General features: G+C 45.9%; 1 protein-coding gene across 4 annotated transcripts in view; it reads right to left on the reverse strand.

Annotated features, from left to right (window-relative positions):
* Positions 1–12037, reverse strand: part of atp13a2 (ATPase cation transporting 13A2) — a 144739-nt gene that overhangs the window by 14530 nt on the left and 118172 nt on the right. For 3 of the 4 annotated variants that reach the window (XM_038773145.1, XM_038773149.1, XM_038773146.1), the window contains 4 exons: positions 8882–9045; positions 4663–4770; positions 4116–4195; positions 3051–3203 (listed from right to left, as the gene is read on the reverse strand). In XM_038773145.1, the coding sequence (XP_038629073.1) occupies positions 3051–3203; positions 4116–4195; positions 4663–4770; positions 8882–9045 (505 nt within the window). The remainder of the gene's footprint in view (positions 1–3050; positions 3204–4115; positions 4196–4662; positions 4771–8881; positions 9046–12037) is intronic. The other variant, XM_038773148.1, reaches the window with a different exon arrangement.

The raw sequence follows: 12037 nt of genomic DNA on the forward strand, positions 1-12037 counted from the left end.
CTAGCCGTCTTTTATCAGGTCAACTAAGGCAACAAGCTACCTCTCCAGGAGATAACACAGATTCGAGAATCTGAAGGTAGTTTAGTCTCAACACCGGACAAAAATCAATGGAGCATTTGAAGCTTTTTATAAGAAGCTTTATAGATCGGAACTACCTGTCGAGGAACCAGATATGCATAATTTTCTACAGGAATTGTTTTTTTCTAAAATAAAGGAGGAGGATCGAGAAAGAATGGAGATACCATTTGAAATCAAGTTAGAACAGCAATAGGGCAGATGCAGACTGGAAAGCACCGGGGCCAGATATTTTCCCAGTAGAATTTTATAAATAATTTGCCGATAGATTAATTCCACTGCTAATAGAAATGTTTGAAGATTCAGTTGTAAAAAGATTTTTTCCAGAAATAATGATGCAAGCATCAATCTTATTTTTATTAAAGAAAGAAAAAGATCCATTAGAATGTGGGTCATATCGCCCGATATCATTATTAAACGTAGTTGCCAAATCCTGGCAGAGATACCTGCATTTAGGTTAGAGAGATGTCTCCCACAGATCATTGAGGAAGACCAAACGGGTTTGTAATAGATACTTGTCATCTAATGTGAGAAAACTATCAAATGTGATACTGTCCCCAACAGAAGGAAAAGAACAGGATATGATTGTGACATTAGATGCTGAAAAAGCCTTTGACAAGATAGAACATAGAACATAGAACAGTACAGCACAGAACAGGCCCTTCGGCCCTCGATGTTGTGCCGAGCAATGATCACCCTACTTAAACCCACGTAACCCGTATACCCGTAACCCAACAATCCCCCCATTAACCTTACACTACGGGCAATTTAGCATGGCCAATCCACCTAACCCGCACATCTTTGGACTGTGGGAGGAAACCGGAGCACCCGGAGGAAACCCACGCACACACGGGGAGGACGTGCAGACTCCACACAGACAGTGACCCAGCCGGGAATCGAACCTGGGACCCTGGAGCTGTGAAGCATTGATGCTAACCACCATGCTACCGTGAGGTAGTATTGGCAGTATTGGAACAGTTTGGAATAGGACCTTAACTTATAGTGGGGTTGGTTACTACATAAGTGGCTATAGTGTTCGCATAAACAATACGAACTCTAAATATTTTCAGTTACAAAGGGGAACGAGACAGGGGTGCTCGATCCCCCCCTCCCTATTTGCATTAGCAATTGAACTGAGATTGCTTTGAGATTGTCAAGTAGATAGTAAGGGATAATAACATAAACTATCCCTCTTCACTAGTGATCTTTTTTCACATGTAACAGACCCTATCCCCACAATAGATGATATCATGACACTACTGAAACGATGTGGGACTCTCTCATTTTTCCCAAATTTATTTTATATCCTGAATGTTTCCCTGTCATTCAGCAAGATAGCAGTGAATTTAGGGGTGTTGCCATTTTGTCTGATAAGTTCCCATTTTCGATACTGAATTTTACAAGTTTAGTAAGTACGGTTAAAGCGGATTTACAAAGATGGAATAATCTCCCTCTGTCCTTGGCAGGCAGAATCCAATCAGTAAAAATGAATATCCTGCCTTGTTTTCTATTTCTATTTCAGTGCTTATCGATATTTTTACCCAAATTCTTTTTCTGGGAATAAGAGTCTGATTTTGACATTCATTTGGGCCGGAAAAGTAGCAAGGATCCGAAAAACAGTTCTCCAGAAGGATCAACAGTCAGGAGCCTTAGCACAACCGGATCTTTTTGTATTATTATTGGCAGCAAACACTGAAAAGGTGCTAAGATGGTATGATACATTGAAAGGAGGTGTGGGTACGGATGGAGTTGGGCTCCTGTAGAGTCAGGATTACGGGCAATGGTAACCGCTGCCGTACCCTTTTCTCCTGGCAAATATTCTAAAAATCCAGTAGTAGCATGCATATTAAAAAGACAGAGTCGCCAACACTTTAAATTAGTGAGGTATCAAATCTGATGCCAATGTATCCAAATCATATGTTTAAATCGATGAAACTTGTCAGTAAATTACAAAGTTGAGAGAAAAAAGGGATTACTGTAATGAAAGATTCCTTTGTGGGGAACCGATTCACAAATTTTGAAGCATTAGTAATGACATTTGGGATTTCACAAACAGACAAAGTTGAATATTTGCAGGAACATGAATTCACAAAAAATATATTTTCATCTTTTCCGGTAAGACCACCCGCCTTATTATTGGAAAGAATTCCATCATTAACGGGGAAGGAAGGAAATAAGTCTGAATTTACAGGAAACTTATTGCAGAGGAAGCTACATCCTTACAGAATAAAAGCCAAATGGGAAGAGGAACTGGGATCCGAGCTATATCGGATTTGGTCTGAAATTCCACAAAGGATAAATTCAACATCATCATGTGCTAGATGAGGATTATTGCAATTAAAGGTTGTACATAGAGCCCACTTAACTAAATCCAAAATGAGTAAAATTGTGAACGGTGTAAAATTGGCCCTGCCTATCACTTACACATGTTCTGGACATGTCCTAAACTCATGGAGTTTTGTGTCTCCTTATTCAGCACCATGTCGGTCATTCTACAAATTAAACCGAATACCTGCCTTATTTGGGATTTCAGATCTACCAGAGTAGCAGACAAGGGCAGGAGCTGATGTTCTAGCATTCGCCTCACTGAATACTCATGGCCGGATATTAATAGAATGGAAATCATCTTCTCCACCCAATGCCTCATTATGGCTTGAAAATTTAATGGAATTTTTATATCTTGGGAAGGTTAAATATACCACAAAGGGCTCAATTGACAAATTTTACTGTCAATGGCAGCCGTTCATTTTACACTTTAAAGAGTTGATCACCGTTACCTGTTAAAGGAAAATACGAGGAGAAGGGGTGGGAGAAATTTGTTGTTTATTATTGAAAAGGGAGGGGAAGGGAGTTTATTGCTATTATTGTTATTGTTTGTATTTAAACTTAATATAAAAAAACTGAATAAAAATATATTTTTAAAAAACATAATGGCCTCTCAAAAAAAACTACATCAGAGTAAGCCAAGAACTCACCGAATCACCATTGGTACACACTCAATGTTGTCTATTTTTGAGGTGAATGGGGATGCCACCGACGCCTCAGCCTCCGAGAGGGAGATTCCAGCATCAGCAGCTTTCAGAGCGCCACAATCATTGGCTCCATCTCCGCACATTCCCACAGAGTAGCTGGAGAAACAGGGTGAACATTAAACAGGACTTTGCAATATCATCGAGCAATACACAAAACCCCACTGCAGTCTGATTCTTAAACACAAAAGCACAAGATGTATCTGGAGTTTTATATCTAATGCTTGGAATTTAACCTCCTAGAAACAGCCCATCGTTGTTAACGGAGTTACTAGTAACACACACCACATATTATACAGTGGGCTACTTGCGGTTGTACCACACTAAAGAAATAATCAAATGTGGAAACCTTCATTCCACCTAAAAATACTTATTTCTGTACATAGCTGAGGCTGGAGTCTTCATTCGGGGCTGGGGGCACTGTGGGGGTATGGTCCGGGGCACGCGAGCGGCCGAAGGGGGGTACTATTTTTGTGGTCTGGGTCCGCAGGCCGAGTCCGCCATGAAGCATGGCGCGGCCATGAAGCACGGCCAAGGACCTGGCAATTCTGCAGGCTGTTTCGGCAGCTAGAGCCGGGGGCTCTATGCTGCCTCCCTGTTAGCAGCCCCCCCACTCCGGAGCAGGGAATTGGTGGTCGTTTTGCGCCCGTTTTCCTGGCACAAAACATCACCGGTTTCACACCACCGTGGGGACTTAGTCTCCCAAATGGAGAATCCAGCCCAATGTCTCCTGGGGAATATCTGATGTGTGTTCCCTAGTCCCTGCATTACCTTTGGTCAAAACAACAGGTGGGTGACCTTGTTCTTGGCCTTGACCATTTAGGTTCTGTAACCAGCTATTAATAGCCTACCAATGAGTGCCTGCTCCTGGCATGACCCTCAACCTCACCATATATCTCAACTCAAAACATTAAAGTATTTTGTGATTACATTATATGCACTTCACTGCAAAATGCTGGAGCCACATCTCTTGTTTTCCAACTCCATTTAACCATTCAATTGTGAACTTACTCCAATTTCTGTAAGGTCTCCACCAGCTGCGTCTTCTGATGAGGAGCCATTCGAGCATAAACAGTGCCTCGAATCAGGATCTGAAAAGCATGAATAAATAAAGCAGATTAAAAATATCCACATTAATCCATTATTATACAGACTTTTCTCATATTCCAGTTAGTACTCTAACTGGATTTCACACAAGGAGCCTTATGATAATATACAAGTTGTACCTTCAGCATTGGACTCCGTACTCCTCAATTTCACAGACTTTGTAACACTGAAAGGTACTTAACTGAATCAACAGGGTTCAGAGACACTGCACCTCTCCCATTTAAACAGTATTGTATCCCCAAACAAACCCAGTTTTATGTACATTCCTCAGTATTACAAAGTTCTCTGCCACACCACCCTGTTAGTTCTGCACTCCTCAGTACTACGAGACTCTGGGCCTCTCTTATTAGCATTAGTGTTTCAGATATCAACCGGAGGACAGAGTATTAAACAACATGCAGTCTTCCTTCCAAATTTACAGTTAATGCACAGTGAAAATCAAACTTCTCACCTTTTGTAGCAGATCTGGGAAATAGTCGTAAACCACTGCGAAAGACTTTCCATTTAATGCAAAGTGATAGCAAGACTGCTCCAAAGAGTGGTTTCCAGGCTGTTGCTGCTGGAACAATTCATATGACAATCGATCAAAACGTCACAGGCCAAGTCCATACTACAAACCAGCCACGTGCAAATAAGCCATCACCCCCCCACCACCCCACACAAACATCTCAGCTCTCACCTTATTTCCACCATTTAGTCCCTAGTATACACAAGGACACAAGAGAACGGTGGCACTGTGGTTAGCACTGCTGCCTCACAGCGCCAGGGACCTGGGTTCAATCCCAGCTTCAGGTGACTGTCTGTGTGGAGGATGCACTTTTTCCCCCCATGTCTGCGTGGGTTTCCTCCGGGTGCTCTGATCTCCTCCCAGTCTAAAGATATGCAGGTTAGCTGGATTGGCCTTGATATATTGCGCCTTAGTGCCCAACGGTTAGGTGCAGTTACTGGATTACAGGGATAGAGCAGGGGATTGGACCTAGGTAGGATGCTCTTCCCAAGGGCCGATGCAGACGCGATGGGCCGAATGGCCTCCTTCTGCAATGTAGGGATTCTATGAAGATAGGAGCAGGAATAGACCATCCTGGTCCATCAAGCTTGCTCAAGAATGATATTGGGCTTCAACCCCACTTATAATAATAATAATCTTTTATTGTCAAAAGTATGAAGTGACTGTGAAAAGCTCCACATTCCGGCACCTGTTCGGGTAAGCCAGTATGGGACTTTGCCATCTACTTCCCATATCCCGGCATTCCCTAGACACCAGATATTTGTTTATTGCAGCCTTAAACATAGGCAATGATGGAGCATCCACAACCCTCTGGGGCAGAGAATTCTAAAGGTTCCCAACTCTGTTGTGAAGAAATTTCTCCTAATTATGTGCCCTTCCTTTTCAGTGCATCGTGCATGTTTAATTCGAGACCCGTCACTGTCATTCCTACTCTTAAACAGTTTTTTTTCCCAGGATCTCAAAAGCTATGGTAAACTTCATCTTCCAAGGCAACCCATCCAGAGAAGATTCACAAGGCTAAATAAAGTCTTGCGTGGAAAGGTTGAGCCGATACTCACTCAAGTTTAGAGGAATAACATATGATTTTATTGAAACATAAAATAGTCCATGGGATCTTGACAGGTTAAATGCTGAGAGGATGTTTACTTTTGTGGAGGAGTCTACCTCGAAGGGGTACAAGTTGGAAAAAAAAAGGGGTCTCCTTTTGAAGAGGGAAATGAGGAATTTTGTCTTTGAAATTCTGTGGAAGCCGTGGAAGCGGGTCATTGATTATATTCACGGCTGAGTTTAATAGATCTTTAATCTACACAAGAGTGATAAATTATGGGGGCCGACAGGAATGTGGAGTTTTAAAAAAAAATTTAGATTACCCAATTATTTTTTCCAATTTAGGGGCAATTTAGCGTGTCCAATCCACCTACTCTGCACATTTTTGGGTTGTGGGGGCGAAACCCACGCAGACACGGGGAGAATGTGCAAACTCCACACGGACAGTGACCCAGAGCCGGGATCAAACCTGGGACCTCAGCGCCGTGAGGCGGTTGTGCTAACCACTAGGCCACCGTGCTGCCCTGGGGAATGTGGAGTTAATGCCATGTCAGAATAGCCATGATCTTGTTGAATGGCAGAGCAGGTTCAAGGAGCCAAATGATCAGTCCCTGGTCCTATTTCTCATGTTGTTTCATTCATGAATGGGATGTGGGAATCACTGACTAGGCCAGCATTTATTTTCCATCCCTAATTACCTTCGAGAGGATGGTGGTGAACTGTCTTCTTGAACAACTACTGTCCATGCAATATAGCTACAGTGCTGGGGAGTCCAGGATTTTGACCCAGCGACAGTGAAGGAATGGTGATATATTTACAAGTCAGAATGGAACTTCCAGGTGACAGTATTCCAATATATCTGGCGTCATGGTTAAGGGGGGGTTGTTGGGTTACGGGTATAGGGTGGATACGTGGGTTTGAGTAGGGTGATCATGGCTCGGCACAACATTGAGGGCCGAAGGGCCTGTTCTGTGCTGTACTGTTCTATGTTCTATTGTACTTCTAGATGGTAGTGGTCATGGGTTTGGAAGGTGCTGCAAGGAACCTTAGCGAGTTCCTGCCGTGCATCTTGTAGATGGTACACACTGCTGCTACCGTGTGTCGTTGGTGGAAGCACCACCAATCAAGCGGGCTGTTTCGTCCTGGATGGTGCCAGGATTCTCGAGTGTTGTTGGAGTTGTACTCCTCCAGGCAAGGTATGGGGCACGGTAGCAAGCACAGTGGTTAGTACTGTTGCTTCACAGCGCCAGGGTCCCAGGTTCGATTCCCGGCTTGGGTCACTGGCTGTGTGGAGTCTGCATGTTCTCCCCGTGTCTGCATGGGTTTCCTCCGGGAGCTCCAGTTTCCTCCCATAAGTCCTGAAAGACGTGCCTGTTAGGTAATTTGGACATTCTGAATTCTCCCTCTGAGTACCAGAACAGGTGCAGGAATGTGGCGACGAGGGGCTTTTTACAGTAACTTCATTGCAGTGTTAATGTAAGCCTACTTGTGATAATAAAGATCATTGTAAAAAAGATGATTATTATTATAAAGTATTCTATCACACTCCTGGCTGGTACCTTGTAGATGGTGAACAGGTTTTGGTGAGTTACTCACCACAGAATTCCAGGCCTTTGACCAGAGGGTCAGTGAGCAGGTTATTGCTAGGCAAGTGCCGCTTGAGAGCACTGTTGGTGACCCTTTCCATCATTTTATTGATAATCGAAAGTGGACTGATGGGGTGGTAATTGGCCAGTTTGGATTTGTCCTGCTTTTCAGTGTAGGATATACCTGGGCAACTTTCCACATTGCTAGGTAAATGCCAGTGTTGTAGCTGTACTGAAGCAGCTTGGCAATGGGTTTAACAAGTTCTGGGGAACAAGTCTCCAGAACTATTGCCTGAATATTGTCGGTGCCCTTGCATTATATACTGTCTTCAGCCGTTTCACATGGGAGTGAATTGAATTGGCTAGGCTAAAGACTGGCATCTGTGATGCTGGGGACCTCCAGAGGAGGCCGAGATGGTTCATCCACTTGGCACATTTGGCTGAAGATTGTCCCAAATACTTCAGCCTCATCTTTTGCATCAATATGCTGGGCTCCATCATCGAGAACAGGGATGTTTAGGGAGCTTCCTTCTGCTGTGAGTTGTTTTAATTGTCCACCACCATTCACAGCAAGGCTGCAGAGCTCAGATCTGATCCATTGGTCGAGGAATCACTTAGCTGTGTCTATTATTTGCTGCTTATGCTGTTTGCCATGCAAATAGTCCTGTGTTGTAGCTTCACCGGGTTGACACCTGTTTCAGGTATGCCCGGTGCTGCTCCTGGCATGGCCTCCTGCACGGTTCATTGAACGAGGGTTGATCCCCTGGCTTGGCGGTAATGGTAGAGTGGAGAATATGCCAGGCCATTAGTTTACAGATTGTGGTTGGGTACAATTCTGCTGCCCACAGCACTTCATGGTTGCCCAGTCTTGGGTTGCTAGATGTGATTAAAATCTATTCCATTTAGTTCAGTGGTAGTGCCACACAGCATGGTGGAGGGTATTCTCAAGGTGAAGATGAGAGTTTGTCTTTGCCAGGAATATATGGTGGTCATTCCTACTGATATTGTCATGGTTCATCTGCAGCAAGCAGGTTGGCGAGGATGAATTCAAGGGTGTTTATGCCCCTTGTTGGTTCCCTCAACACCGGCCGCACACTCGATCTAGAAGCTATGCCCTTTAGGACGTGGCCAGCTCAGTCTGTGGTGGTGCTACCAAGTCACTCTTGGTGATGGACACTGAAGTCCTTGAACCAGAGTACATTATGAGGTCTTTCCACCCTTTAGCGTTTTGTCCAAGTGGTGTTCAACATGGAGGAATATACGTTCCATAGTTGACCCTTCCTCAGTACAGGTTCTTAAAGCCAATGGTACCTCTTCTATTCTATTAGCCTGACACTTCACCTCAGATACACAGTAACAAAATAATGGCCGACTTGTTTCAACAAATAAATCCTTTGATTCAGGCTGTGTAGTCCAGATCCGCTGGTGCTGCCACAATAATTTTATAACATAGTTAATAATTTAGCATAATTATATATATATAGAAGCTTAATTATATAAACCGGTTCTATGCAAATATAAATACCTACCTCTGTTCCATTCTGCTGGGCGGATGACGGCTCTGAAGGCAGGAACTTCACACAAGCAGGGTTATCACGGGAGGGTGGGGAGGCATTAGCAAAAATAACTCTGTCCCTCAAATCTATCATTCCACAATTCCTGGCAACATTCAGAGCCGTCAGCATGTTATCTCCTGGAAGGAAGAGGATTCAACCATATTAATGACAATAAGGACACTCAAACCGTCAGGATAATGGTCTTGCCTGGTTACCACAGGCCTATGAATGACACCTTTGCCAAAGGGTCATCTGGACTCGAAACATTAGTTCTTTTCTCTCCCTACAGATGCTGTGAGACCTGCTGAGATTTTCCAGCATTTTCTCTTTGGCTATGAATAACATCCTCTGAAATTGCACATAATAGAATGAAGCACAATTTGTGATGTCATCAATGATCACCAAACATCAGTGTTTCAGTACAAAAAAAACGAGCAGTTGACAATTTCTTCAACAAGGTCATATTATAGATGTGGCTCACACTAACGTGCAAAGACTGCTAAATGTGATAATGATGCTGGCAGCAGAAGGAGAGGCGGAGATTGTGGTGGCATTGGATGCGGAGAAGGCCGTTGACAGGGTTGAGTGGGGGTATTTGTGGGAGGTGTTAGAGAGGTTCGGGTTTGGGGTGGGGTTTATTAAATGGGTGAGGTTGCTGTACGAGGCCCCGATGGCGAGTGTAGCGAAAAATGGGAGGAGGTCAGAGTACTTCAGGCTCCACCGTGGGACGAGGCAGGGGTGCCCCCTGTCCCCCTTGCTTTTTGCGCTGGCAATAGAGCCTCTTGCCATGGCTCTCAGGGAGTCGAGGAGGTGGAGGGGTTTGGTGCGAGGGGGGGGGGGGGGATGAGCACCGAGTGTCACTGTATGCGGATGACTTGCTGTTGTATGTAGCAGACCCGGTGGGGGGAATGCCGGAGGTGATGGAGATTCTTGCTGAGTTCGGGAGTTTCTCGGGATATAAATTGAACCTGGGCAAGAGTGAGCTGTTTGTCGTGCACCCGGAAGATCAGGAGGAGGGGATTGGTAGGCTCCCGCTAAAGAGGGCAGTGAGGAGTTTTAGGTACCTGGGAGTTCAGGTGGCTAGGAGCTGGGGGACTCTGCACAAGCTCAATTTTACTAGGTTGGTGGAGCAGATGGAGGAGGAATTTAAAAGGTGGGACATGCTGCCATTGTCGTTGGCGGGTAGAGTACAGTCCGTTAAAATGACGGTGCTCCCGAGGTTTTTGTTTTTGTTTCAGTGCCTCCCCATTTTCGTTCCGAGGGCCTTTTTTAGGAGGGTGAACAGCAGCATTCTGGGATTTATTTGGGCGCATGGGACTCCGAGGGTCTTTTTGGAGCGGGGCAGGGATAGAGGGGGGCTGGCGATGCCCAACCTCTCTGGGTACTATTGGGCGGCTAATGTCTCGATGGTACGCAAGTAGGTAATGGAGGGGGAGGGGGCAGCTTGGAAAAGGATGGAGATGGCGTCCTGCGGAGGCACGAGCCTGAAGGCACTGGTAACGGCTCCGTTGCTCCAACGAGGTACACCACGAGCCCTGTGGTGGCGGCCACCCTCAAAATTTGGGGGCAGTGGAGGCGACACAGGGGGGAAGTGGGGGGCTCGGTGGAGGCTCCGCTGCGGGGGAACCACCGGTTTGTCCCAGGGAACATGGATGGCGGGTTCCTGGGGTGGCACAGGGCGGACATTAGGAAGTTGGGAGACCTGTTTATTGACGGGAGGCTCGCGAGCCTTGGTGAACTGGAGGAGAAGTTTGAGCTCCTCCCGGGGAATATGTTCAGGTACCTTCAGGTCAAGGCATTTGCTAGGCGACAGGTGGAGGGGTTCCCTTTGCTGCCCCCGCGGGGGGGTAAGGGATAGGGTGCTTTCGGGGGTGTGGGTCGGGGATGGGAAGGTGTCTGACATCTATCAGGTAATGCTGGATATGGGGGAGGCGTCAGTAGAGGAGCTGAAGGCTAAGTGGGAGGTGGAGCTGGAGGAGCAGATTGAGGAGGGGACATGGGCGGACGCCCTGGAGAGGGTGAACTCCTCCTCTTCCTGTGCGAGGCTTAGTCTCATCCAGTTCAAGGTGCTGCACCGGGCCCACATGTCTGGATCTAGGATGAGTAGATTCTTTGGGGGCGAAGACAGGTGCGTCAGGTGTTCGGGGAGTCCAGTGAACCATGCCCATATGTTCTGGGCATGCCCGGCACTGGAGGAGTTCTGGAAGGGGGTGGCGGGGACGGTGTCGAGGGTGGTGGGATCCAGGGTCCAGCCAGGTTGGGGACTCGCGATATTTGGGGTTGGGGTGGAGCCGGGAGTGCAGGAGGCGAAAGAGGCCGATGTCTTGGCCTTTGCGTCCCTAGTAGTCCGGCGGAGGATCTTGCTGCAGTGGAAAGATGCGAGACCTCAGTGTGGAGACCAGGATTAATTACATGGCGGGATTCATTAAGTTGGAAAGGGTCAAGTTCGCCCTGAGGGGGTCGATACAAGGGTTCTTTAGGAGGTGGTAGCCTTTCCTCGACTTACTGGCTCAACGATAAGGTACTAGGTCAGCAGCAGCAGCAACCGGGGGGGGGGGGGGGGTTTAGGGGGATAGTGTTTAAGTTAATTTGTTTATTGTTAATTTATTCTGTTGTTTATTGGGGTTGCGGGGTGGGGTTGTTAGATGCGTTGTTACGGGAGCCGGGGGGTGTTTATTATTATTATTGTTATTATGGTATTGTTTTGTTGATATATATTTTTCAAAAATTTTCAATAAAAATTAATAAAAAAATATATATATTATAGATGTGGCTCAATAGTTTTCCTGCATCGGTCACTGAGGCCAAAACCGAAGACAAATGAACCGCCATGGGCGGTAATAATTTGTTTTCACAGGTACCATGTGATTGTCAAGGTCCCGAGTTGGGCGAAACCGAAGCACAAGGTGAGGTGGGATAAGCATATACCAGGTCTCAACTGTGGAGCTGGCGAGAAAGAGGGCCGCGTTCAGGCAATTGATGTCAAAACTGTACAACAGTCACGTGCGGTGTGGCGTGGTGTATCCAGCGAAGTTGAGGGTGACCTACAACTCACAAGACTTTTACTTTGAGATGGTGGAGACTTTTGTGAAGGCGGAAGGACTGGGGCAGAAATGAGAAATGGTACTA

Source organism: Scyliorhinus canicula, chromosome 16 (genome assembly GCF_902713615.1).
Source record: "Scyliorhinus canicula chromosome 16, sScyCan1.1, whole genome shotgun sequence".
Classification (NCBI taxonomy): Eukaryota; Metazoa; Chordata; class Chondrichthyes; order Carcharhiniformes; family Scyliorhinidae; genus Scyliorhinus; species Scyliorhinus canicula.